The sequence below is a fragment of the Arachis hypogaea genome, chromosome 13 (genome assembly GCF_003086295.3).
Source record: "Arachis hypogaea cultivar Tifrunner chromosome 13, arahy.Tifrunner.gnm2.J5K5, whole genome shotgun sequence".
Classification (NCBI taxonomy): Eukaryota; Viridiplantae; Streptophyta; class Magnoliopsida; order Fabales; family Fabaceae; genus Arachis; species Arachis hypogaea.
The window spans coordinates 125,706,005-125,729,744 of NC_092048.1; the positions used below are offsets into that span (position 1 = coordinate 125,706,005).

A 23,740-nucleotide genomic window follows, 5' to 3' on the forward strand; every position below is an offset into this window, starting at 1 on the left:
GCGGCGGTTTTGGAGTAATATTGCGGCGTTTTTTTACCGCCGCTAAACATTTTGCGGCGGTTAAATAATCGCTGAAAGATAGACTGTGGGTAAATAGTTAGTGGCGGTTTAAGCTAGCCCCTGGAATAACCAGCGCATAATATGAATTGATTTTGTGGCGGTTTTAACCGCTGCCATAGCTGGTTCGCAAAATGTATTTCAATTTTGTGGTGGTTTGTAATCGCTGCCAAATATCAGGTAAATGAAAAACGATTGTCATTTTGCGGCAGTTAGGAACCGCCGCCAAATTTTGGATTTCCATGACCTTTTTTTATTATTTTTTCTCTTTTATTTTGTATGTTTGTTCAACTTTAATTTATTAGAAACCAATTAATTTAAAGAAGTTCTAACCAAATAAAATAACAAAATACCATAACAAAAGTAATTATATATATAATGAGATTGTCATAAGTGCATCATTTCTTATAAATTAAAATTTGATAATTTCAAGAAAATAGACATAAAACACTAAAGGAAATTAATAGTATCTATTTCCGTTGAATGAAACTCATTAATTTTGTTGCAGGTCATGATTGCCAGAAGAAGATGGCATTGCGCGCGATGAAATCGGTGTACTTCCCAAAGAATCAAGCTCTGCAGCAACATCAAGTGGCAAATTGTCTCTTAGTTGTCGGATTAGAGATCTCAAAAGCTTCTCCATTGTTTGTCTCTTTGCCTTCTCTTCTGCTGCCTCAACCTTTAATTCTGCAATCGTCCTCTGACACTCTTCAATTTGCACACCAGAATCTGACGGTTGTGCAGCAGCGTTACCAAAAATTTGGGTGGGACATGGTCCAACACCTAAAGCACGAACTCATCCTGGGTGCTGCATTTCAAGAACTCGTGCAAGCAAATCATTTTGTGAAAGGTACTTAGAGGATTCATCTTGGCTCTCAATATTTGCAATTGCTTCCTACAGATATACAAGAAATGAGGTTATAATGATTTAAAATTAGCATGATATATACAATAAGAGAAGTTCAAAATTTTTTAACATTACTTACACCAACAACACGTGCATCGGCATAGATATACGAGCCATTTTTTATGAGAGATGGTCTACAACTCTCCTCTACTAATGGGCCTTCCTCGTATTTTCTCCTATAACATTGATATCGACACAATCATATAAATAACAACACCATATTCAGGAAAATGAAGCAAAATCTTAAAGCAAATAATTACTTATTGCCTCTTCTTCTTTTCGTCTTGCCAATGTTTTGGAACTCCTAGTATGTGTGTAAATTTGTTTTGAACGATTTAAACCATTTTGTTTACACTTTTTCTATGAAAAAATAAAAGAACAAATACAAATGAGACTTTTATGTAGACATATATATGCTTTAGGGGAAATAATAAAAAATACTATTTGTTACCTTCGTTTCTTTCTTCAAGCGATATTCAAGGAACCATTTTAAGTGATTTTCTTCTATTTTTGATGAACGATGCTTAACATTTTTCTCAAGAGTCTTTGTTTCTTTGTAAAACTTATGATACAAGTTGTGTCTTATATCCTTCTAGTTCTTTTCTATCTTTTGCATAATTCCTCACTTTATTTTTCCTTTGTAATCGCACTCATAGTAAAAGACCCGCTACATTTATTTGCCATTGTCATTAACCAAAACCAATCAACAAGCATAAGACTATGGTAATGTGAAGAATATCAATAACCAAAGGCTAGTTTAAAATGAAAAAGTATAAGAAAACAAGAATATAGATGCCATTTAGTCACAATGACATGTAAGATACAAATGTTGATTTAAACATGTGAAACACATATTATGGATTCAACTAGCAATATAATTTACCCATGGCAAAGTTTTTACCTCTCAAAAAATTGATATCTAAATTGCCTTAATATGTCGAGACTAAAACATCTACTTTAACCATGTTGTATGCATGTTCCTTGTTAACTTTGTTCACTATCTTCCAACTCTCTTCATAAATGAAAAACTGGGAATAGTTAGCACCCAAACTCCCTATAAAACTACTTAATAATCCAGCTACCTGCCCAATTGGTTGCAACTTTTTGTTAAAAAATAGTATGATCTTTGTATTTGGAGGAAATGCTATAGCCTCCTTGACGCTCAGCTCATACCCTTTTGTCACACCGTCCTCCAAGAAAGCAGGGAAGTTGGCATTGCAATATACTCGAAAAAGATCAAAGCTACTTTGGATAGTTGCGCCACCAGGACTAATGACTCAGAATCTGGTTTGCTTAGAAATGCAACCACTTGATCAACAAAGTGACCAATTAGCGTACACTTCATCTTATTTCTCCTAAACACATGCACAGAATACATCAGTAAACACAGAAACCATATAGCCAATAAAAAATTCTTAAACTATAAACTATAACCGCAAAAAAATAATTTATCTATGAACAAAGGAAGTCTCCAGAAAATAAACTCTAGGTTCTCCAAACAAACTACCATCCTTTTCATGGGTTGCCCACTTTGGGTAACTAAATCTTTTGCATCTTCCTTTGCTACCACATGACCAATGCAATCTAAAAAGAACGTTAAAAATTAACTTTCTTCAGTGGATATTAAATAAACTTTAAGGAGAGAAACATTAAAAGAAACACAAAAAATTTCAAGGTTGTATACTAACCAATGAGGTAGTTTTGAGGGACCATAGCCATTGATCGATTACTTCCTACTTTGTAAAACAAAAGGGTTAAAGGGAAATGTCTCGGGGGAAAGACTCGAAACAGTAGTTTTCATATAATAACTTAATTTATACTTATGTGGCGTAGTCCTCACTGACTTCTCATAGCCTTGCACAATAAAATTCTTCATTAAATAGATTCCATGCTCGCGAATCACGGTCCTAAAAATGACAACACTATTTTTGGGAATGGTACAATAAATTTGATCACCCTACACACAATAACCAAAGACACAATATTAATATAACTCATAAACATCAACCCTCAAAACGAAAGCTACAACACAAACACATGACTAACTCGCCCATTGATCCTGAGGAACCATTTCAATACTGAAAACTTCCTCTAGATTCCACTGGCTTGGAACTTCATACATCCAGACAACTTCAACCAAAAGAGACCAAGCTAGTTTGGATGGGTTGACCTCCCCCACTCGATCAACTACCTGGGTAGTACTATTTCTAACATTGGACATTGCCATTTTACAATGCTTCCATCTAGTGTGTATAATTTCTACACAAATTTCACAATGACTCCTATATATAGAACACCAATTTTCCACTCTTGCGAACAAATACAAATTTCAAATATATTAAAATTGCGGTTTACAGTTTAAAAGATGCATGTAGTATTTAATCCTACCTCACCAGGCAAAACTTCTAATTTAGCGATCCTCCAACCTTCTCCTTAGCCAATTAAAAAAAGACCAAGGTGATCTAATTGTTTTTGGGATTGCCAAAAGTTGAACCATAAGCAACAATTATAACAACTACACAACAAACGCTAATACCCATCTACACTTACCCGGTATAAAGCTTTGGGAAGGACACGTGCAGGCAACGTGAGTATCCAGGTGTCAATACATTAGCTCATCTTGGCTAGTTATACTGCTTTGCTATTCTATATACTAGCAAGATACCCGCGCGATGCGCGGGCGACACATATGCAGATTAAAATGACGTAAATGTAAAGAATTGTTGGTTATTTTATCTGATGTTAAAAAAAGATGATCTTTATAATTGTAAAAGTATTTGTAAAATGTAAAATAAATTGTAAGCATTTTAATAAAGAAAAAAGAAGACATGAAAAAGATTAGACTATTTTTGTGTTGTATGTAGATGCAGGAATTATATAAATAGTAACTCAAAGTATTTGAAATATAATTCCGTAAAATTGATTGAGTAAGGTTTGAATTGTATTAAATATGAATGTTGAAGAAGTACTGTAAGGGAAGAAATAATGGTTTGAGCATAAGATAAGTACTCGTGAGTTAATAAGTTATAGTTGCTAACAAATGCAATGAAAAATAGAAAATGGTAAAAATATGAAAAGGATGTAAGATTGTAGCAATAAAGTTATAGATAAATAGTTAGGGTTGGATAAGCGAAAATGAGTGTATAGAGGAATTATGTAATAATAAAAATATTCGTAATGCTGAACGTATTGTCATATATTTCTGAAGACTTCAGGGTAAACAACATTCTCTGTCTTGTTTGTGTTTTCATCATGAGCAATTAAAATTTTCAACTCTTTTTTGATTGTGACTCTTGAGATTGCAACATAAAGTTGGCCATGAGTGAAGACAGTTTTTTCAATAACAATCCCACATGATTTAAAGATTGTCCTTGACTTTTGTTGATTGTCATTGCATAAGATACCATAAGAGGAAATTGTCCCCGTTGGAATCTAAAGGGTAGCCTGGCATCTGACGATGTGAGTGTCATTTTAGGAATAAAGACTTTATTGACAGAGTCGTTGGAATTTAACAATTTTGCCTCAATAACTTTATCTCCTAGTCTTGTAATTATCAACATGGTACCATTGCAAAGGCCTTATGAGTGATCAATATTTCTAATAAGCATCACATGGCAACCAACCTTAAGCTTCAATTCGTGATTTGGAACCCCCAAGCACTTAATTGTTGCTAAAAACTCTGGTGTGTGCATAGCTTGAATTTGATTGCTACCTCCCTCGGACAGACATTTGTTGGAACTAACATATGTCTTGCATTCATTGCTGTTCATTGTAGTCATGTAATCATTTACCTCATCTATAGCATTAACCGTAGGAGCTAAGATAGTGCGACCTGTCAAGTTGCTTTCATTACACATGTCAGCAATATAATCAGAATAGATTGCCTCCACAATTGCCTTAATAGGATCACTATAGTTAGTGATAAGGAATTTAGGAGGTATGTTAATGCTATTGCAGCCATCACATGATCTGTCAGATATTTCGTTGCCAACTTGAAGTATCCATTCAGCAAATTGCTTTAAATCTTCTACCTGATCATCTGTGGTCATAGATTGAAATCGCATGTTTACCGTGAGCTTTAATACTTCACAATGTTGCCAGAGGTATGAAGAGTTTAAAGACGCATTAACAATGTCTTGTCTTGTTCCTTTTGGGATGACAGGCAAAATTTGTCGAAAATCCCCACCAAAAGCAATTGTTTTACCTCCAAACGGCAAGTGCTGGTTATGATCATCTTTGAATCTCATCAAATCCTTCAATGTCTTGTCCAATGCCTCAAAACAGAATTTGCTCATCATTCGTCCCAAATAATTAGCTTAGCTATTATATTAATTCTGCTAATGGACTTCCTTGCTTAATGTTGCAAGTAGAGAACTCATCTTGTGTTAATGGTATGGCAAACCTAGAATGTGCAGTTCGACCTCTAGGTAACAGTAGAGAGGCAACGCCGTTAGATGCAACAGTTAGCACTATTTGTCCACATGATCTTAGTGCTGAAGCTAAAGTTATCCAAAGAAAAATTTTTCCTGTATCTCCATGGCCATACAAAAAAGAACACACGTCCATGTTGACTATCTGTAGAGCTCATGATTTTATCATATACCCCCTTTTGCTCGGCAGTTAATTTTGAGAGGCAGTCATTAGGTTGCTTTTCTAACAAAACTCGATCATAATTTAATTCGTCAAAGATCATTTTGTTTCGCGTCCTAAGATGGTCGGTATCTCTTGATGGAAATGGCATGGTTGGATAATCGTGCAAAGTCTTTCCGTTACTGTTCAATATTTGTTCAACGTCAATCACGGTTAGATCCTTTAATTCTTCCTCACTGAAAAGTAGATCTGAAATGTTTAGAAAGTACATATATATATATATATATATATATATATATATATATATATATATATATATATATATATATATATTAAGTGACTGTTGGAGACGGAAACATGTGTTAAGTAAAACAAATATGATAAAAACCTGTAGTTAACAATTTAAGGATGAAAAAATAAATTGAGATGTCATGGATTGCAATTCGTTAGTTACCATGTAGGCTAAACATGACTCTGTGATCATGCAAAATTCCATCACTTAATAGGATGGCGGTTTTTTTCCAGACAACTTCCGGTCGCACCATTGAATTAGACCATAGTAGTGTCGCAAACAACCTCCGCAAATAATGACATGAGCCCCAATGACTTGCTTCTTCAATGGCATCTATATATTCTTTGTCGTCGTCTAGCAAACCACGTGCATAGCATGCATCTCGAAATGATGAGTAGATTACACCATTGTAAGTCCTGATATCTGCATAGGTTGTTGGTCCTTTTACAATGTTTAACAACAACCTTAAATAATATAGCTCACCGGATGATGGTGGTACAAAGATCATCCTTCCAATGACCTGATGACTTTTCCTGGGTTTCCAAGCTCTCAGAGATGATTTCCAAACAAACTTGCTTGGAAACTCATTATAGGTTAGTTTTCTAGCTTCAGCATTTGTTTTGTTTGCTACAAACCAGCCTAGAAACATGGACTCTTTAACAGTTGCCTTTGCAACAGCTTCAACCAATGATTCATTATCCGTAAATACAACCGGTTGTTGATCCGGCAAATGAAAGCTTAGCCTCTCAACCGATGGATTTCTGTAGTGAATGTCATAGCAAAAGATCCTCCAAGCAGCTTCACAAGGAGATATATATCGACAATCGTAAAACATTTTCACTTCATCAACTTCTAAAGTTGTCTTACCATCGGGGGACTTTGTAGAAAAATAAGTTGTGACGCGATCACTTCCTTTATTTACATATTTGAACAAATACTTGATAGATCTTGACTGGTTACACCATTCGACGTTAATGTGAGCACGGTATTTGAGCAACAACATTTTATTATATGGCACAACATATCGGTTGTCTAGATGAATTCCTGAAACTTCCACCGTGCGTCCATTGTCTCGACGCTTATATACTGGGTAACCATCTTCATCAACTGTAGTCATTTTGTTGAACTTCTTAGGGAAATGACGGATGCAACGACCTTCCTCCATGCAAGGCGAAGTTGGTTTGCTAAGACCACATGGACCATGAAGCATAAAACTCTTTACAGCCTTGTAATATGCATTGTCAACATCAGCATTAGGAATTTCAGCACATATGATTTTGTCTATGTCTGCAGGGGTTGGGTATTTATCTTGTTCATGCAAGAATAATAATATATGTGCATGTGGGAGTCCCCTCTTTTGGAAGTCTATTGTGTAGATAACTGGAGAAAACAGCAAAATGCATATAGTATTAACATACATTTAATTATTAAGAATTATGGAACATGGCAGGGATAAATACGTGAAATATATATATATATATATATATATATATATATATATATATATATATATATATATATATATATATATATATGTAAGTTTCGTACCTGCTTTTGTAGCACCAAATAATTTGTTGTATCTAAGATCTTTAATCATCATGTCCACTTTAACCTTGAATAGTCTGCAAATCATGTCTGGCCTATCCTCTGGTTTGACTTTATGCATTCTACAATACCGTTGTATTTCGTCCCATTGCGGATTGCATGTAAAAGTGATGAATAAATCTGGATAACCAATGCACCTACATATTGCCATGGCGTCTTGATAATTTTGAATCATGTATCTTGGCCCACCAGTAACTGTTGCTGGCAGTATAATTCTCTTACCCTTTGAGGCATCATTGGTCTCGCCGTTGAAAACAGCATCCCGAAGCCCATTGTAGATCTCAGCTCTAAATTCGATTTGGTGGGTGTAAATAAATTTCAATATAGCACTTTCAACCATTGAGAATGCATCAACTATGAATTGTTGGAATAACCGGTGGGAATGTAACAGGACACCGTTGTGCGAAGGTCGGTCTTAGATTCGAAATGCGAAAAAGTCGCGCATTGTGGCATGCTTGTCTTCATCTGTTGGTTTTTTCTTAACTTTGTTCAAGATAATATCTTCTCTCTATCCATCTTCACCATAAGGGAATAAAAGAGGATATTGCAAGCCTACATAAGCCGGGTGAAGTTCTGTTATTCTTTGAAGCGACCTTGATTTGGTCTCAACAATAATATCTCGTTCTTTTGTGGATCCATCAAAATCACCGACAATTAAGGCAGCAACCTCAGACACTGAAGGCAAATTATACCTCCTCCCATATTTTTCTCTTTTGCCTATGAGTCGAAGGCAAACAAAATTATTGCCGTTTGCTGTGAGTGCATCGCGAGCAAGTCGGAAAGACTTTGCAAGGACGTTATGATTATCCAACGTAGTTTTGATAGTAGAAACAATATCCGCATGAAGCTTGTTCAAGTGATCATTAGAGCTGCAAAAAATGGCATAAAACATGTAAATATGACGTCTGCAACCATTATGAATTAAGTGAGATAACTATGTTTGAGTGTTAAATAAAATTGTATGGAAATGACCTGACAGCGGTGATTCTATTTCGAATCTCATTTTCAGTGTCGTATATATATAATTGTGCAAATTTTGCTACTCCGCCTTCTGGTGGAAGCAAGCTCCCCATTAAATGGTAATTTTGCCCGTGTAGAATAAAGGTTGGGGGCCCATGGCTTTGGTTAATTGTTCTTTGTATCTTACCCCCGAATGATGTGAAAGAAAACATACTATTGTAGCTCTTAATGTTCGATCGAAAGTGTTCCGCTTTTTTGGTGCTGTCAAAGTAAAGCTTCCTCAACGAATCAGGAGGTTCTTGAAGCATAGGAAGTTGGACTTGACCTTATCGGTAGCATAGGCTTAACTTTGGACATTTAGGCTTGTAGTGCTTTTCTATGCGCTCTTCGTACTAGAATATAGCTTTGCAGTGTTGGCATGTAAAGGTCGGATCTCCAATATCCCAATAATCTATGGAAAGGAAATAAGCATTGGCGAATGTGTGTTTAGCTCGAAAAAGAGACCACAGTCAAATTAAATATAATAAGATTCAATATACCAACATTACAGATGATTTGATAGATATTCAAATCATGCAATATATACATGTTAAGAGTCTCGATAAAAAATGTTTTTGTCATATGAATTTAGGTTGCATAAGACTATAATTACTATTAAGATTTTACGATGTCCCATGAAGTATCATGTTGTGGATCAAAATGTTTGCAAGTAATTTTAAATCTCACTTAGGTTTAAAATTAGGAAATGTGGAGATGCGAAAGAAAAATGAAATTGAAGATTGAGTAACTGTTACTTAAACAACTTCTCTCTATATATATTTATATAAAATGTATGTTATGAGAATAGAATTTTAATATGAAAATATGAGAATGTATTTATAGTCATTAGATTAATTTAAATGACTAAGATTAAATCTACCTAATTAATGGTATGCAAGCAATGCATCTATTATAGTCATTAAATTCAAGTGTGAATTTATTGATAACCATTACCTCTATAACCATTATTTTTAATTTCTATTAAAATTTACCTAATAAATAAATTAAAATCATTAGATTTTGTTATCTGAATAAAATTAAAAGTATTTTTCATAAATTAATCTATATTTTAAAAATCTGTTAAAATATCGAATAGATCTCCTAAAAAAATATATTCTTCAAAAAAATGAAAAAATAATTCAACCGCGCTTACAAAGTCATATTTTTTATCCCCTTTTGTTTTGTTTCCATTTTAAATAACATATTAGTAATTATTTAAAAGATTTTTTTATGAATTGTAAGTAAAAATATTGTATCCGAATAACGTATCTTTAGATTTACGTTTAAAAAATTATTTTAGATATATAAATCCAGTTGAATTATTATGTAAAATTATTTATGTTATTAATATATCAAAGTTAATTTAAAAATACATAAAAAAATATTTTTACTTGTTTAATCTTTTGATAAACGTACTGTTAGAATTTATTAATGATACAAAATTTCTTAATATATTTTAAAATATAATAAAAATAACAAACATAAATATATTATTTACAAATAATAAATGATTCATGTAACAAACAAATTATTTGTGCATTTAGTCGTTGTTAGTTACATAAGTCATTTGCTATTTGTAAAAAATATATTTATTATTGTTATTTTTATTATGTTGTAAAATATTTTTGAATTTTTTTATCGTTAATAAATGCAAAACGTACTTTTATCAAAACATTGAATGCTTTGTCGTCGTTGAATTATATTTTTTATTATTTTTAAAAGTATATTTTTTTGAGAAGTTCTATTTCATATTTGCATAAAATTTTGAAAATATGGATTCAGTTATAAAAAAATGCGTTTAATTATAACTGCATTCCGACATTCTTATATAATGATAAAGTGAATTGAAAGGAATATTATAAATTCAAATAATAAGCATATTTTATGAAACCAAACAAATTGAAAGCAACGTATTCTAAACTTTATTTTGTACCAAAGAGTTCAGTTTAAAATGAGTTAAGACATTAGTTAATAAATCTTTAAACGATATAATGGTTATTAAGATACAGTATACAGCGTAGATCAGTGACGGGCCAAAAAAATTTTAAAAATTGGGTAAAAATATATATCTTAAAATAAATTTTATTGAACATTACTAATTATATTAAAATATAGTAAAGATATAAAAATTAAAAAGAGTTAGTGAATATTTTCATTCTTAAAATACTATTCATTATATATAATTTATAAAAATATGTTTCTTTTTATTTCTAAAATTTAAACTTAAAATATTTTAATTAAATTATAGATAATTTGTCATTCTAAGTAATTTTATTTATTTTTGTATATATTTAATAATAAAAAAACTGAATTAATTGACATGTTATTAGCTCTTGTTAATATTATCATTTATAATTTGAAACTATAATTGCATTTAAATACCATAAAAAAATAAACCCATATATGAAAAATATGTTTATATCAAATAATAAAAATTTAATTCATAATTATTTTTCTCTTTTTTTTTAAATTATTAATACTTTTATATATTTGTAATTTATTTTTGATATATTGTTAGATTAAGAAATTTATGCATCTATTTAATTATGTATTGTAATTAAAAAATATATTTTACATTCAAAACACAAGTAATTATCTAAAAGAATAAATATAATCAAATAAGTATATAGAAAAATATACATATTTTAATATATCAAAATTAACTTCTATGCCTTTAAATAATTGTTCTACTTTTTATTATAATTTTCAAATATTAATTATCTCATATTCAATTAGAAAATTTATTTGTTATAATATTTATGACATAAAATAATTTTTAGTCCAAAATGGTTATTATTAGCAAGATTACTTAAGAGATAAAATTAAAAAGTATCATATAATTTAAAAATAAAAAACATTAATTAATAGATAAATATTATTTTTTCTAATTTCAATTAATGTTTGAAGACAAAAAAAATACTGATAGATTCATTTATATTTAGAAAATTGGGATTTAGTTTGTTAATTAATTAGTTGATTAGATTTAAAAAATTATATTATCACTATTTATTAATTTTTTATTGAGTTAATTTATTTAATTATTTTAAATTTTGATATTAAATCAAATTTTTAACAAAATAAATATTGTTACACGTTAACTTGAATAAAAAAGTTATTCTTAACATGAATTTTAAAATAAAAATTTTGTAAATTTTTGTGGGTAAAAAATATAATCACATTGGGACAAATATATTGATTTATATAGAATTATTACTTTTTATATATTGAATTATATTGGCAAGTGCCACCCTCCTCCTAAGCCTGGCTCCGTCCCTGGCGCACATAACTGTTCATGAACCGCATTGCGGATATCTGAATCATTAATTTGCTAATTCACCAGGGTAGTAACTATGGTTAGGATCAATTATTGTTACTTATACTATAACTATAAGGAGTATATATAGTACATCCATTCAAATATACATCGATGAAAAGATATATTCATAAGCATCTCATATTAAAAATTAGATTGTTAAAGATATCAGGGTAGAGCCCGTAAGAATCAAAAGGATGCCACTAACAAAATTGATAAGTAAAGGACAAACCTGGATTGACATCATTGGTGGCAATCCTGTTCGATGGTTGACTCCGTGTTATGGTTGGCTCTGTATGTTCTGTTGTCAGTTGTAAATCTGCTAAATTGAGAACATTCCATGAATCATGTGCCCATCAACCTATATGTTGCTGTGCCAGATAATGATATATCAAAACGTTGTGCAACTTTGTTACCTGGAGGAGCTTCTCCTGGATTTTGATTTTGGCTGAAACTGAAATCGGCACTAGAGTTGGTCTCATAATCATGTGCATCATCTCTATTGACTTCCTCAATATGGTAAGAATGGCCTGCACAAACAATTTTGGCTTTTATCTAAATGTTTTACATGCATTTGATTTCGTCTTTAGGAACGCTTGAAAAAGTTTGTGTTAATGAATTTGTTTATGATATAAAACATGAAAAAGAGAAATTTTGTACAAAGTCGGTCTTTAATGTTACCTTGGTTGGCTTCAAATGGAGGGCAGATTTGCAGATTGATTGGTTCAAAGTTGGGTGTGTTGTTTGCAGATGCGTTAAGCACATAAGAGATGAATGGTACATGCCTCGAAGACGTTGGGAAAATGATACCCATTCCGATTTTGTTTGAAAGAAGATCTTGCGACATTGTTTGACCTAAAGAAGGGAAAATTGTGGCATCATCCTTTTGTTATTTTAGATCGTTATAGTTATACACTGATATATGTATGCATAATTTAGCTGCATGAATTGTGAATAAGAAGGGAAAGAGATTTGTACCTCCACCTGAGAACATATCCGAATTTGTTGCAAGCCTGGATGATTCCACATTGCTATGGTCATGTGTTGATGGAATCAGAATGTGGCGTCTTGCGCTCACACTTCTTGAAGGCTTTTGAGCATAGGAGGAAGGATGAGTTAGACATGAGGTTAGTTGCATCGTGTTCTCTCCTCCTAATTACAGCAACAAATGTATACGATATGGTTAGAATAATTCTGTGTGTCAAACAATCACAACTTGCATGATATTTGAAAGAGTCCAAACCTTGAAGTGTAATCGTTTTGATAGATGAAGTTGTATGCAAGAAGTTGCTAATGGCATTAAAGAAATCTTTACCGAGTGATTGATCAGTGGTGTGAAAAATCCCTGAGGTCCCCAACTGTGTTGAAAAGTTATTTGTGATGCTGGTGCGGCTAGATGCATTTGGAGGACTTGGCTTGTCATGGTTATAGCTAGAGCCTAAAACATGAAGGTTCCTATTGTTAGCAATGCATAGCTAAGAAATAGCTAGAACCAAAATCTGCACTGAAGTGGTCCCACAGAACTTCAACCGTAGGTCAATTTGCTGTAACTCAAGGTGATAGGCTTCTCTAATTAGTGTCGTGATGTTATCGCTACCACAAGAAAGAGAACTTTACAATGTAAGTTGTTGAATTTGTGAGTAATATAGTATGGTTTAGACAAAGGTGTAGGGCGTAACTTAACACAAAATAAGTTCTTTTTATTTTTCATTCAAATATCTTCACCTATATGTGTCAGCCATCTACATAACATACCTTGTAAGAAAGCAGTTGACAACTCCTTCAATGGGGTTCTATCTTCACACAGTGGTGTACAATTGCAAGATGTATGCATTATGCCTACAGGTTGCTTGTGTGGAAGTAGTTGTGCTATCCCAAGGTTTTCTGCAAAGGATTAGAAAGGATAAAATAATGATGGTTAATGCAGGAATGCAGCACAAAGGTAACATGAAATTTGTTTCGTATGACCTAAACATATAGTTTGAAAGCACCTTTCTGGTCTGAATCAGTTAGCTTTCTTTTTTTTTGCAGATAGCTTTGCCAATCTAGAGTGTCTCGTTTCTTTCGCATTTTCACCCGATTGTTTCATGCTAGTGTTGCAATTTCAGGTTAGGCTGATGAGGGAAATCTGGGTCAAGAAAATAAAAATTACTGGTTCATGGGTATTGAGGTTCAGTGAGATACTATGTATTTGCAATTTTAGGATCCATATGCGAATTAAATCTTCAAGTTGTGATTCACACATACCTGAATTGTAACCATGGTGTGGAAGCCTCGAAAAAATATCCTGCTCTTTGATGCACAATCTTATAAAAGCATAAATAGATCTTAGAGGGCCAAGTTGACTTTGTTAGATATTTTTTGTACACCTATTTATATGTGGAATTGTTTACAAAGTATCCTATCACAGAGAAAAGTTTAGGAAGCTGTTGACATGAAATCACAGCAAAAGTGATAATTTGCTGGCATAGCTTTTCGGGCTTCTATGCACAGCGTCCCAATTATACTGCTCTAATTTGGCATTTAAAGTGATGCGAAACAAATACAAAAATAATGCAAATTTTTTAGTTTAAACCAAACTTTCTTTCTTTAGTCACAACATCAACTTGTAAGTATATATTTCTTTTTCATGCAGTTGGCAAGTAAGAGTAGTTGAGAATAAAGTTCATATTTAGTCATGGTACAGGGAAACAAAAAATCTATTCATGGCCATCCTTTGGTTTCAAATTAACTCTAGCTTGAGATGTCACAATTGTGCTATTTTAATTATGTATCAAATTAATAAATTGAAAACTATATTTTAATTTTTATTCCTATAAGAAGTGACAATATTTTTGTTGACAGGTTTAAAAATTTAAAATGAGATTTTCGCAAAAATATTGAACAATAAATTGGAAAAGTTAGCCATGGCTAATCTGTATGCCAAAGACTCAACTGAGACTGGTGTCATGGCTAATGTAATGACTGCTATCCTTAGGAGCGCACATTTGAAGGCAATGTTTACACAAAGCCCTCTAGGCCTTGGTTCCTTATCACTCGTTAATGTGTATGGTTACACCTTCAAGTCATGAAAAAATTATTTTATTCATTGTAAAAGTAAAAGAATAGTGTAATAAAAATTCTAGGGACATAGGTCCAAGTACACAGTGCCATAAAGGCAAGGTCTAGAGGGCCATGAGAAACTAATCATAATAAGGGATGCAAATATTTATATCTTGTTTGTCAGTAAACTATAAGAACAACAATATGTGCAACTAAAGTGATGTAAACCAAATACAAAAGGAATGTAAATTTTCTGATTTAAACCCAACTTTGCTTCTTTAGGCATAACAACTTGTAATTATATATATATTTCTCATGCAGTTGGTAAGTAACAGTAGTTGAGAATAAAGTTGATATTTACTCATGCTCTATATGCACAAAAAATTTATTCATTGGCATCCTTTGGTTTTAAATTGAGCCTAAATTCAAATGTGACACTTGTGGTATTCTAATTATGTATATATTTAATGAACTGAATATTATATTATAATTTTTATTCCTACAACTTCACGCTAAATTTTTATTCATAGGATTAAAAGTTGAAAATTATATTTTCCCAGCAAAATTGAATTATAAATTGGAAACATTTGGTCATGGCTAATCTCTATAAGCCGAAGAATCAAGTATATTATACAGGCATAAAGGCAACATGTACATGACAGTAAGCTAACACCTTATGCAGAGTTAATTTTCGCTGAACTTCATCTATACCTTTTTAGCAAATGGAGCACTATATGATCACGGGCTAAAAGCATGGATTCAATTTATATGAGAATTTTAAAAATTGTTGTATTGCTTCCTTGATTATGATGGAGTATAACAAAATTTACCTCAACCAATAATCATTCATAGAGAAAAAAAAAAGAAAATCATGATACACAGGTTGATGTTGTAAACACGATGTCCATTAGATAAGTTATAACAACCAAAGCATAAAAGTACATTATATTCTAGTAGATGTGGCCTACCAAAGATGCATTACCTAAATACAGCATAATCAGGTTTAACATATATTGTTTTTCCACCAAAGATAACGACATAGAAACTGGAATTAATCACTAAAAGCACGCTCCAAAGATAGGATACAAAACATGCACCAAACTTAACCTTAAAACTAAGTTGATTACAAATACCAGAGGTAATCCAGACTAATTATACCATGTGGCTCCTTATAACCTTCATCAAACTGAATGCACTCTCAGATCTCGACTTCAAACCGGGTATAATGTCTCATGATACACATGCAGTGACCTAATCCTTACTTTATCTTCATATTCTACCCAATGAAGAGTCTTCCTAGTCTTGTCCATGGGAGTGTTATAAGCTTCGTTTCATCACCAGTGCGTGTAATCCGCCCCCTGGCCTCCTCCTTTCCAACAACCTCTCCTATGTAATCTGCATGTCACAATACATAGTTTTAAATCTAAAGGTATAACTTCCCAGTCTGATCAAAGGATGACAAAAAAAAGCTATTTCAATTAAACTTACCAAATAATAGATTTCCATCGGTTGAACCATTTTCATCAAGTTCATGAAATGAACGGAATTTGAATGGGTTAAAAGCAAAAGTCTCAATAGGTAGGGCTGCCACCACAGTCTTTGTATAAAAGTTAAGCTTGTACTTGTGAGGACTTGTCCTAACCTTTCCATTGTTAAGCTTGACAATAAAATTTTGCATAGTATAAACACAATGCTCCTTTATCCTATTTTTGAACAATTCCAACCCAGGCTTGCAAACGGTTGCATGAATTCTATCACCCTGTAAATTGGATAAAAACAACATGAACATAACTTATTAGTGCACACCTAAGAAGAAGTTGCAAGGTATAAGTATGAATGATGGAAATACCTTCTCATCTTGTAGAACCAACTCCAAGCTAAACACCTCATTCTTGTTCCACTGACTTGGAAACTCATACAATCGAGCAACCCCCACAACCAAGGACCAGGCAAGCTTGGTTGGATTGATATCCCCGACAAAATCCTTCCTCGCAGGCATTTGTTTGCAGCAGAAAAGAATATCGACCTCAACCTATAGCAGATCCAAATAACAATACACATATATAATTTGTATAAGCTTTGGGGTTCTCATATTTATACACAACTATTTTTGTCATGATGATAGTGGTGGGCGGGAAAATCTGTGATTTTTGAACACCAGACGGAGCCCGCCTAAGTTGGAGGTACCAAATCGATCGCTTTATTAACCGCAAGTCACCAGTCAGGTGCTGCAGAAGATTCTTCCTTTATAGACATTTTGAATTTTTCCAGGACCTATCACCAAGCAAGCCAGTCACGTAAGCGCGGTTCTTGGAAGTAACACTGGCAGCCTCGTTCACTGCGTTGCAATTTCGGCGAAAGGCCCTGTTGAGAGGAGGCCAATTTCTTTTCCGCACCGAGCCCTATTTCTATAACATTTTAGTTTCCTTATGTTTTCACTGTGACATTAGTTGTCGCCGAACCCTAGCCACGTGTCCACATCCGCCCTTGCTTCTCATTTGGAGTGTCATCGAGGGAATTATTTACTTTAACTAATGAACAACTTATTTCAAGGACCCAGCCATGTTACCTTGGCTGCAACGTGTTGTCACCTAAGGGTATGCTCAATTGGAGGGAACACTGTGGATATACCTCAGTGAGTGAACTGCTTAACTATTATATTTAGAATAGATATATACTAGTGAATGACCCGTGCGATGCATGAAAAATATTTAGTACTGGAATTAACAAAATACATCATTTATGTATAATATAGTGTGTATCATAATCAAATAAAATTATACTTAAAAATCCTAATATCTGCCCTTAATTGAATTAAATTAACATATACAAATTTTTCAGCATAAATGAGAAACTGAAAATCATTCTTTGCATATTCGTTACTAATGTAAAAAAGTTTCTTCATGCCATGTTACATAACAAAAACACAATTTCATATATTTTCTAAACAATCAACAAAAAAATAGGTTCAACATTAGATAGAGTTACCTAATAACCTCCTATTAAACATTGAACCACCTAATAAAAAATATCAAGACTTCAACTTAAAAATATCATCCACAATTTACTAATCAATCATCCTGAATGATACAAATAGAGATTTCTCTACACATAAAAAATTTAATGCTCCGAGTTATAGATTATGAAAAATCTCCTTATACACAAAGGCCATAAATGCATTAGGGAACAAAAGGATCTAAAAAGCATGAAAAAAAAAAGACAAACAAAAGTTGATAAGAAAACAAATGAAATTAAACATGAAATGAATGAAGAGTTATTTTATTTAGAAATACATAATAAAAAAACATAGGAGAACGTTAGTACTCTAATAATTATATAGAAATATTTAAGATTTCATTAAAACAATGATTTATTAATTATACTCTAATATTAGCCTCTAATAAAAAAATATTGTTTCGATGTAATATTGATAATATGCATTATAAAACACATAATGCATATTAAATCATAAATTTAATTATCTTTATAATAGTTAAAAGAATTAAATGTTAAACATGTATTAATTTTTTATATACTAAAAAGATAAATTATAAAATATTAAAAATCATATTGTACTTCTATTAAAGTTTTAGACAATTTGTTAAAGATTGCAACCATAATTATTACAGTACTAAAATATGTATCAATTTGTTCCATTTATTTCAATCTCGCAAGAAAAATTACAAAATATCACTGACCATACTAAAAATAAACACAAAGGCATGGTATTCCATTTTAGAGAAAAACCCAAATCAGCCCCTGACAATTACCTCGAAAGACAACGAGGCCCCTGACAAAAAAAAATTCCAACCCAGCCCCTGACAAAAAAAAAAACCCAACCCGACCCCTGACAATTACTTCGAAAGGACAATGAGGCCCCTGTACCAAAAAAATTGGCACAGGGGCTAATCAGTCCCAAAAAAAATTATCAGGGGCCGGATTGGGTGTTTTTTTTCTTGGGGGCCTTGTTGTCCTTTCGAGATAATTGTCAGGGGCCGGATGGGGTATTTACTCTCCATTTTATTAGTGATTAGATTCAAACTAAACCATCAATACTCGTGTTAATAATTACTTAATATGTCAACAATGCACTTATATATTCTATAAACTTTAGAAATAATATTGGTCTCTCATTAGATTTACAATGAAAACGAATGATACAACAAATTTTAATTTGTATATATAGACTACTTCTTATGGATTGAAGTTGAGAAGTCTCTCAAAGCACTCTTTTGGGTACCAAAATTGCAAAAAAAAAATAAAAATAAAAATAAGTTGTGCTACGAAACCAAACCTGTTATCCAAAAAAAAAAAAACAGATAGTGCACAATTTTGATTTTTATAGATGGTTATAAACTAATTTAATAATATGATAATAAAAAATCTTTAAAGCCAAAATTATATCCTTCAAATAAAAAAAATAAAAATACAATATATAGACAAATCAAAATTAGCACACAACTCTTTCAAAAACAAATAAGAAAGAACACGTAGATATATAGAACTTTCTTGCCCACTTAATTGCTCAAGGACTGAATGATATCAAATTTATCAATCACATGAGCAAGTCTTTCAAGAACTTCTTAGTCCTAAATCATTTTAGAAACATAAATGGTTATTTTTTTTTAGAAAACTGGATGCATAATGCACAAAGTCTAATAAAGAGGACCTAAATACAAATGGTCATATGATAATCCAACACATAACATTTTTCTATCAATGGTCAACTAAATCTCCAAAATTCATAACATTTCCTAATTATTCAGCTGATGCATATAGATATGTTCAAACACACACATAAGCACCAAGAAAGGAAAAAGAAATAAGAGTACAACTAATTATCAATCACAAACTTGTAAGGTGAAAATCCTATATTCTCATTGCACCTCCTTTGATAAAAAATCTACCCCAATAGTTTCTTTGTACTAATTACTAAACTTATTATTTACATTTCTAAATTATATTTATTAGGAAAATATAAGAATATGAAGCTCCTTGGTATACCGTTAAACTATACAAAAACAAATCACAAAAAAAATACAATAAGAATCAACAGAGATAAATAATTTTGAAGACAATCAAATACCAAAGAATTATTCATCAAAGATGTCTTTCTCACTAATTGATGTAAACTCAAGCTTCAACCACGATTGAAAGTGCACAAATGATTCAAATAACTGTTACATATAGTGAAAATTGTTTTACAGTATCAACAAATCATAATAATAATGATGGAAAACTAAAAAAAAAAAAAGAATTGGTATAACAGTTAAAGAACAAAACAATATCTTTGTAAAGCTCACAACTAAGTTACCTGAGAAGGATTAATTTCAAAAGCATGAGTTTTTTTCTCTTCAATAGCTGCTGCCACCTCAGCTTCATTTAGCAACTTACCATGAACGCCTTCAATTTTATCTACTGCTTTGCTAATTGCAAATACATCCACATTTGTACCATATAAGAGAAAAGTCCATATGGAATTTGAATTTCACTGGTTCAGTCAGAGAATGCACATTGCATAGTATTTAAGATACAGTAACATTTTCAAATGTTCACATCCAAAGTTGCATGCATCCACAACATCTATACCATAATCACATATTAAACAATATTAAAATTGTGAAAAAAAAGAAAGGTACTTTCTGCACCCCCAAAATCACAAACAAATGCATCTTTTATGACAATAATTTCTACTAAGATTTAAACATGAAAATTCAAGAAGTATGCATATACTTCAAAGGCACATGCGCACATCAACGGTTAAAAAAAATACCTAACCAAGACAAAATAAGCTGAAAGCTTTTTGTTCATATCAATGCCTCAGGAGCTAATGTTCAAATACAAATAGTTCACTGCTCTAATCAATTTTAGCCAAAGTTATTTAAAAATAAAATAAATTAAAAAGATGTTCGTGAGGAAGGAAGCCTGCATAGTGATAAAGCCAGAAAAATGTTCCCCGTTGCTATGCTTCAGAATGACACTCTCATCCACCCATCCATTTTCCTTCCGAAAAACACTTTAACAACAAATTTGAGAAGCTAAAAACTCGAGTTTTCTCAGTATTATAAACATGAATTCATATAACATGAGGCAAAAAGAAAAACAAAACAAAAACAAAAAAGATCCAGATTTGAAGTAAACCAGTTACAAAAATGGAAAGAAAACCATGAATTTAATAGAGAGGAATGTACCCAGAAGCTGATATGCACTCTTAGACTGCGACGAACAGCGGAGCAATCGATGCATATGAAGAAGCCATACGTAACGGACGCTCATGTTGGATTCTTCACATTGCAATCGAAACACATCTAAAGCGAAAAAATAAAAAACGAATTTAAAAATCACAAAAAGTAAAAATATAGTAGATCAGAAAAAAAAAAACTTGAAAAACATCAAACCAAAAATCTCAAAATTGAAAATCTGGACATCAGAAGTGATCAAACCTTGTTTTCAAATAGCTTGTTTAGAAGTCCCTTGTAAAGTACCCAGAATCTCCATAGTTGTAGCGGATCCGCTGCCACCACTGTCGCCGTGCATGCCTCCACATCTACGTCCTCCTTGGTTGCAATCCCTGGCCATATGGCTCATCCCCACCACAGCTGTAGCAAGCGCCAGAAGAACGACTGAATACAGTAAATAATGAAAACAGGAGATTATAAATATACTTGTTTTTTCAATTCAAAATTGAAATTTGAAATTTCATATTCTTTTTACTTGTCTGAAGAGGTGGAAAATAAATGTAGGTGAGAATTAATAAGAAATAGTTAGTATTGAAAGAGAAATTAAAGGAAGGAATTGTCAGAGTCATTAAAGTCAAAGGGCAAAATTTACAATACCATAAATGAATGATGACTGAATCGAAGAGGCAGAGCTCAGATGAACAAACATTGCATATATAACACCTTAAAGAACCCAACCCTCATGCCCTCCTCTTTAAGACAGTTGAAATGCATTCCACTTTCTTACCAGTGTGTCAAGCAAGAAGAGCAAGCTGTTTAACTTGTCTTACCAGACATCCATGAAAAAACTTATCATGAAATTATCACAATTTAAACAATCAGCAAAGAAACTTCCCTGAGAAAGCTAATATGTACTTCGAAGATGCGACGAACAGCGGAGCAAACGATGCATGTGAAGACCCTATTCATAACCGACGCCCATGTTGGATTCCTCACATTACAGTCGAAATGCAACTGAAGCGAAAAAATAAAATCAAACTAAAATCACAAAATTTCAGAATATGGAACAAAAAATTGAAAAACCTCAAACAAAAAACCTCAAAATTGAAAATTTATGGAATCGAAAGTAATCAAAGCTTGTTTTTAGACATGGCCGTGAGTTTTCTGAACACTGCGCTAGGAATCAGAGAAAAAACAGAAGAGCTGGAAAATAAAAGCTTTTAGGTCAGAAATTGCTACAAACTCAACTAACACTTCTCCAAAATCTAATCTCAATACAATTTAATTAGATGGAAAGAAGGGTAATGGGATATCATACCAGGAAGACAAAATGTTAGTCTCTATAAGGTCGTAGAAAAAGCAGTTAGCAGCAGAGAAAAAGATGAACTGCCTTCTCCTCCGTGGCCATGTGACCCATCCCACCGCAGTTGTAGCAAGCACCACCACCATTGCCTCCTCCCCTGTATCCACCACCATGCTTTTCACCGAACGTAACAACTGCAACCATGCTGTGGTATAATAGGAGGCAAAAAGAAAAATAAAATAAAAACCAAAAAGTTCAAGATTTGATGTAAACCCAGTTACAAAAACGGAAAAGAAACCATGAATTTGAGAGAGAAAAATGTACCTAGAAGCTTACTGGAGAATCTTCCAAATTTTCCAAATATGCTACCTGTTTACAATGCCCTCTATCACCACCACGATAACGAATTGAAAAATAAGAAAATGGAGGAGCAACCACAAAACTGCAATGAATAATAAAATTAAGGGGTTATAAATAAGTATGAGTCATTCGTATGATGTATGGCAGTTAAATTCAAAATTTGAAATTCACTAAAAAATTAGAAAAACAGGTAAAAAAAATGAAGGAGAAAATTAATTGAAATGAAAGAGTGAATAACACTATTGGGAGTGAAAGAGAATAAAAGGAGGAGTTGTTAGAAAATATTAAAGACATTGAAGCAACTATACAAACTGAACAATGAATACTGGGTTATAATTATACCCTTTTTTTGCCATTCAAATTTAAAATTTTAGGTTTTTGATACCTGTTAGGTGAAGAGAAAATAAATATTGAAGTAGAAGATGAAGGAGAATTAATTGAAGGAAGAAGTTGTTTTAAGAAGCAAAGTTTACTTGAAAAAAAAATAAATGATTGAATGAGAGACCACACATGAACTAACTGTTTAGAGAATACCATAAAATGTCCAACTCTCAGGCTCTCTCTAGCATGACACATTGGATTTTCACTACCTGACAACCCTCTATTAATAGTTTAGTATTATATATATATACAAAGATTTATTTGTTAAAAAATCTTTAAGGGGGACTCGATTCTATTTGGTCAGAGAGGGAGCTAGATTTATAGTTATCGAAACCCAACTAATCCTTTTTCGTAGCCCAAACGAGATTTCAAAGGCAAATCCAAACGAAACCCACTTGAAAGCTCAATATCCCCAATTAGGTCGGATGCAAAGGGAAGTCAGGGCAAAAGTCAGAACTCAGAAGTCAGAAGCACATATTGACCCAAAATGCAAAGTCAGAACTCAAAAGGAAACTAAGGCAGTACCGTCGCGATTCTGTTGTGCGGCACGGAGGAGCTGCCGAAGCGTGGAGTCGTCAGGGAAGAAGGTGGAATCGTGTTCCGCTGCCGTGCTGATTGGTGGGTTTGTGGCCCAAACTAGTGACCTGATCCAATCAAATTTCTCGAAACAGAGATCCTCTACTAGGGTTTCGGTCATTCCGCACCAGAAACT

The 23,740-nt window shown here is 32.5% G+C and overlaps 2 protein-coding genes across 4 annotated transcripts; both read right to left on the reverse strand.

The window, feature by feature from the left end:
• Window positions 1-6,000: 6,000 nt before the first annotated feature.
• On the reverse strand, window positions 6,001-7,791 carry LOC112735369 (uncharacterized). The gene is made up of 2 exons (XM_025784911.1): window positions 7,395-7,791; window positions 6,001-7,226 (listed from the first exon to the last, which is right to left on the reverse strand). Exons 1-2 carry the CDS (start codon window positions 7,789-7,791, stop codon window positions 6,001-6,003), a joined length of 1,623 nt encoding a protein of 540 aa, XP_025640696.1.
• A 7,901-nt stretch (window positions 7,792-15,692) lies between these two features.
• On the reverse strand, window positions 15,693-23,692 carry LOC112733199 (uncharacterized). 3 transcript variants are annotated; one of them, XM_025782072.3, is made up of 10 exons: window positions 23,554-23,692; window positions 22,612-22,729; window positions 22,303-22,492; window positions 21,642-21,998; window positions 21,249-21,428; window positions 20,997-21,113; window positions 20,120-20,223; window positions 16,655-16,837; window positions 16,294-16,564; window positions 15,693-16,200 (listed from the first exon to the last, which is right to left on the reverse strand). In XM_025782072.3, exons 6-10 carry the CDS (start codon window positions 21,079-21,081, stop codon window positions 16,082-16,084), a joined length of 762 nt encoding a protein of 253 aa, XP_025637857.1. In that variant the 5' UTR covers window positions 21,082-21,113; window positions 21,249-21,428; window positions 21,642-21,998; window positions 22,303-22,492; window positions 22,612-22,729; window positions 23,554-23,692; the 3' UTR covers window positions 15,693-16,081. The 3 variants fall into 3 exon arrangements, with proteins under 3 accessions (XP_025637857.1, XP_072068544.1, XP_072068545.1); XM_072212443.1 differs by lacking the exon at window positions 23,554-23,692 and adding an exon at window positions 23,033-23,167; XM_072212444.1 differs by lacking the exon at window positions 23,554-23,692 and adding an exon at window positions 22,990-23,036.
• Between the last annotated feature and the right edge of the window lie 48 nt (window positions 23,693-23,740).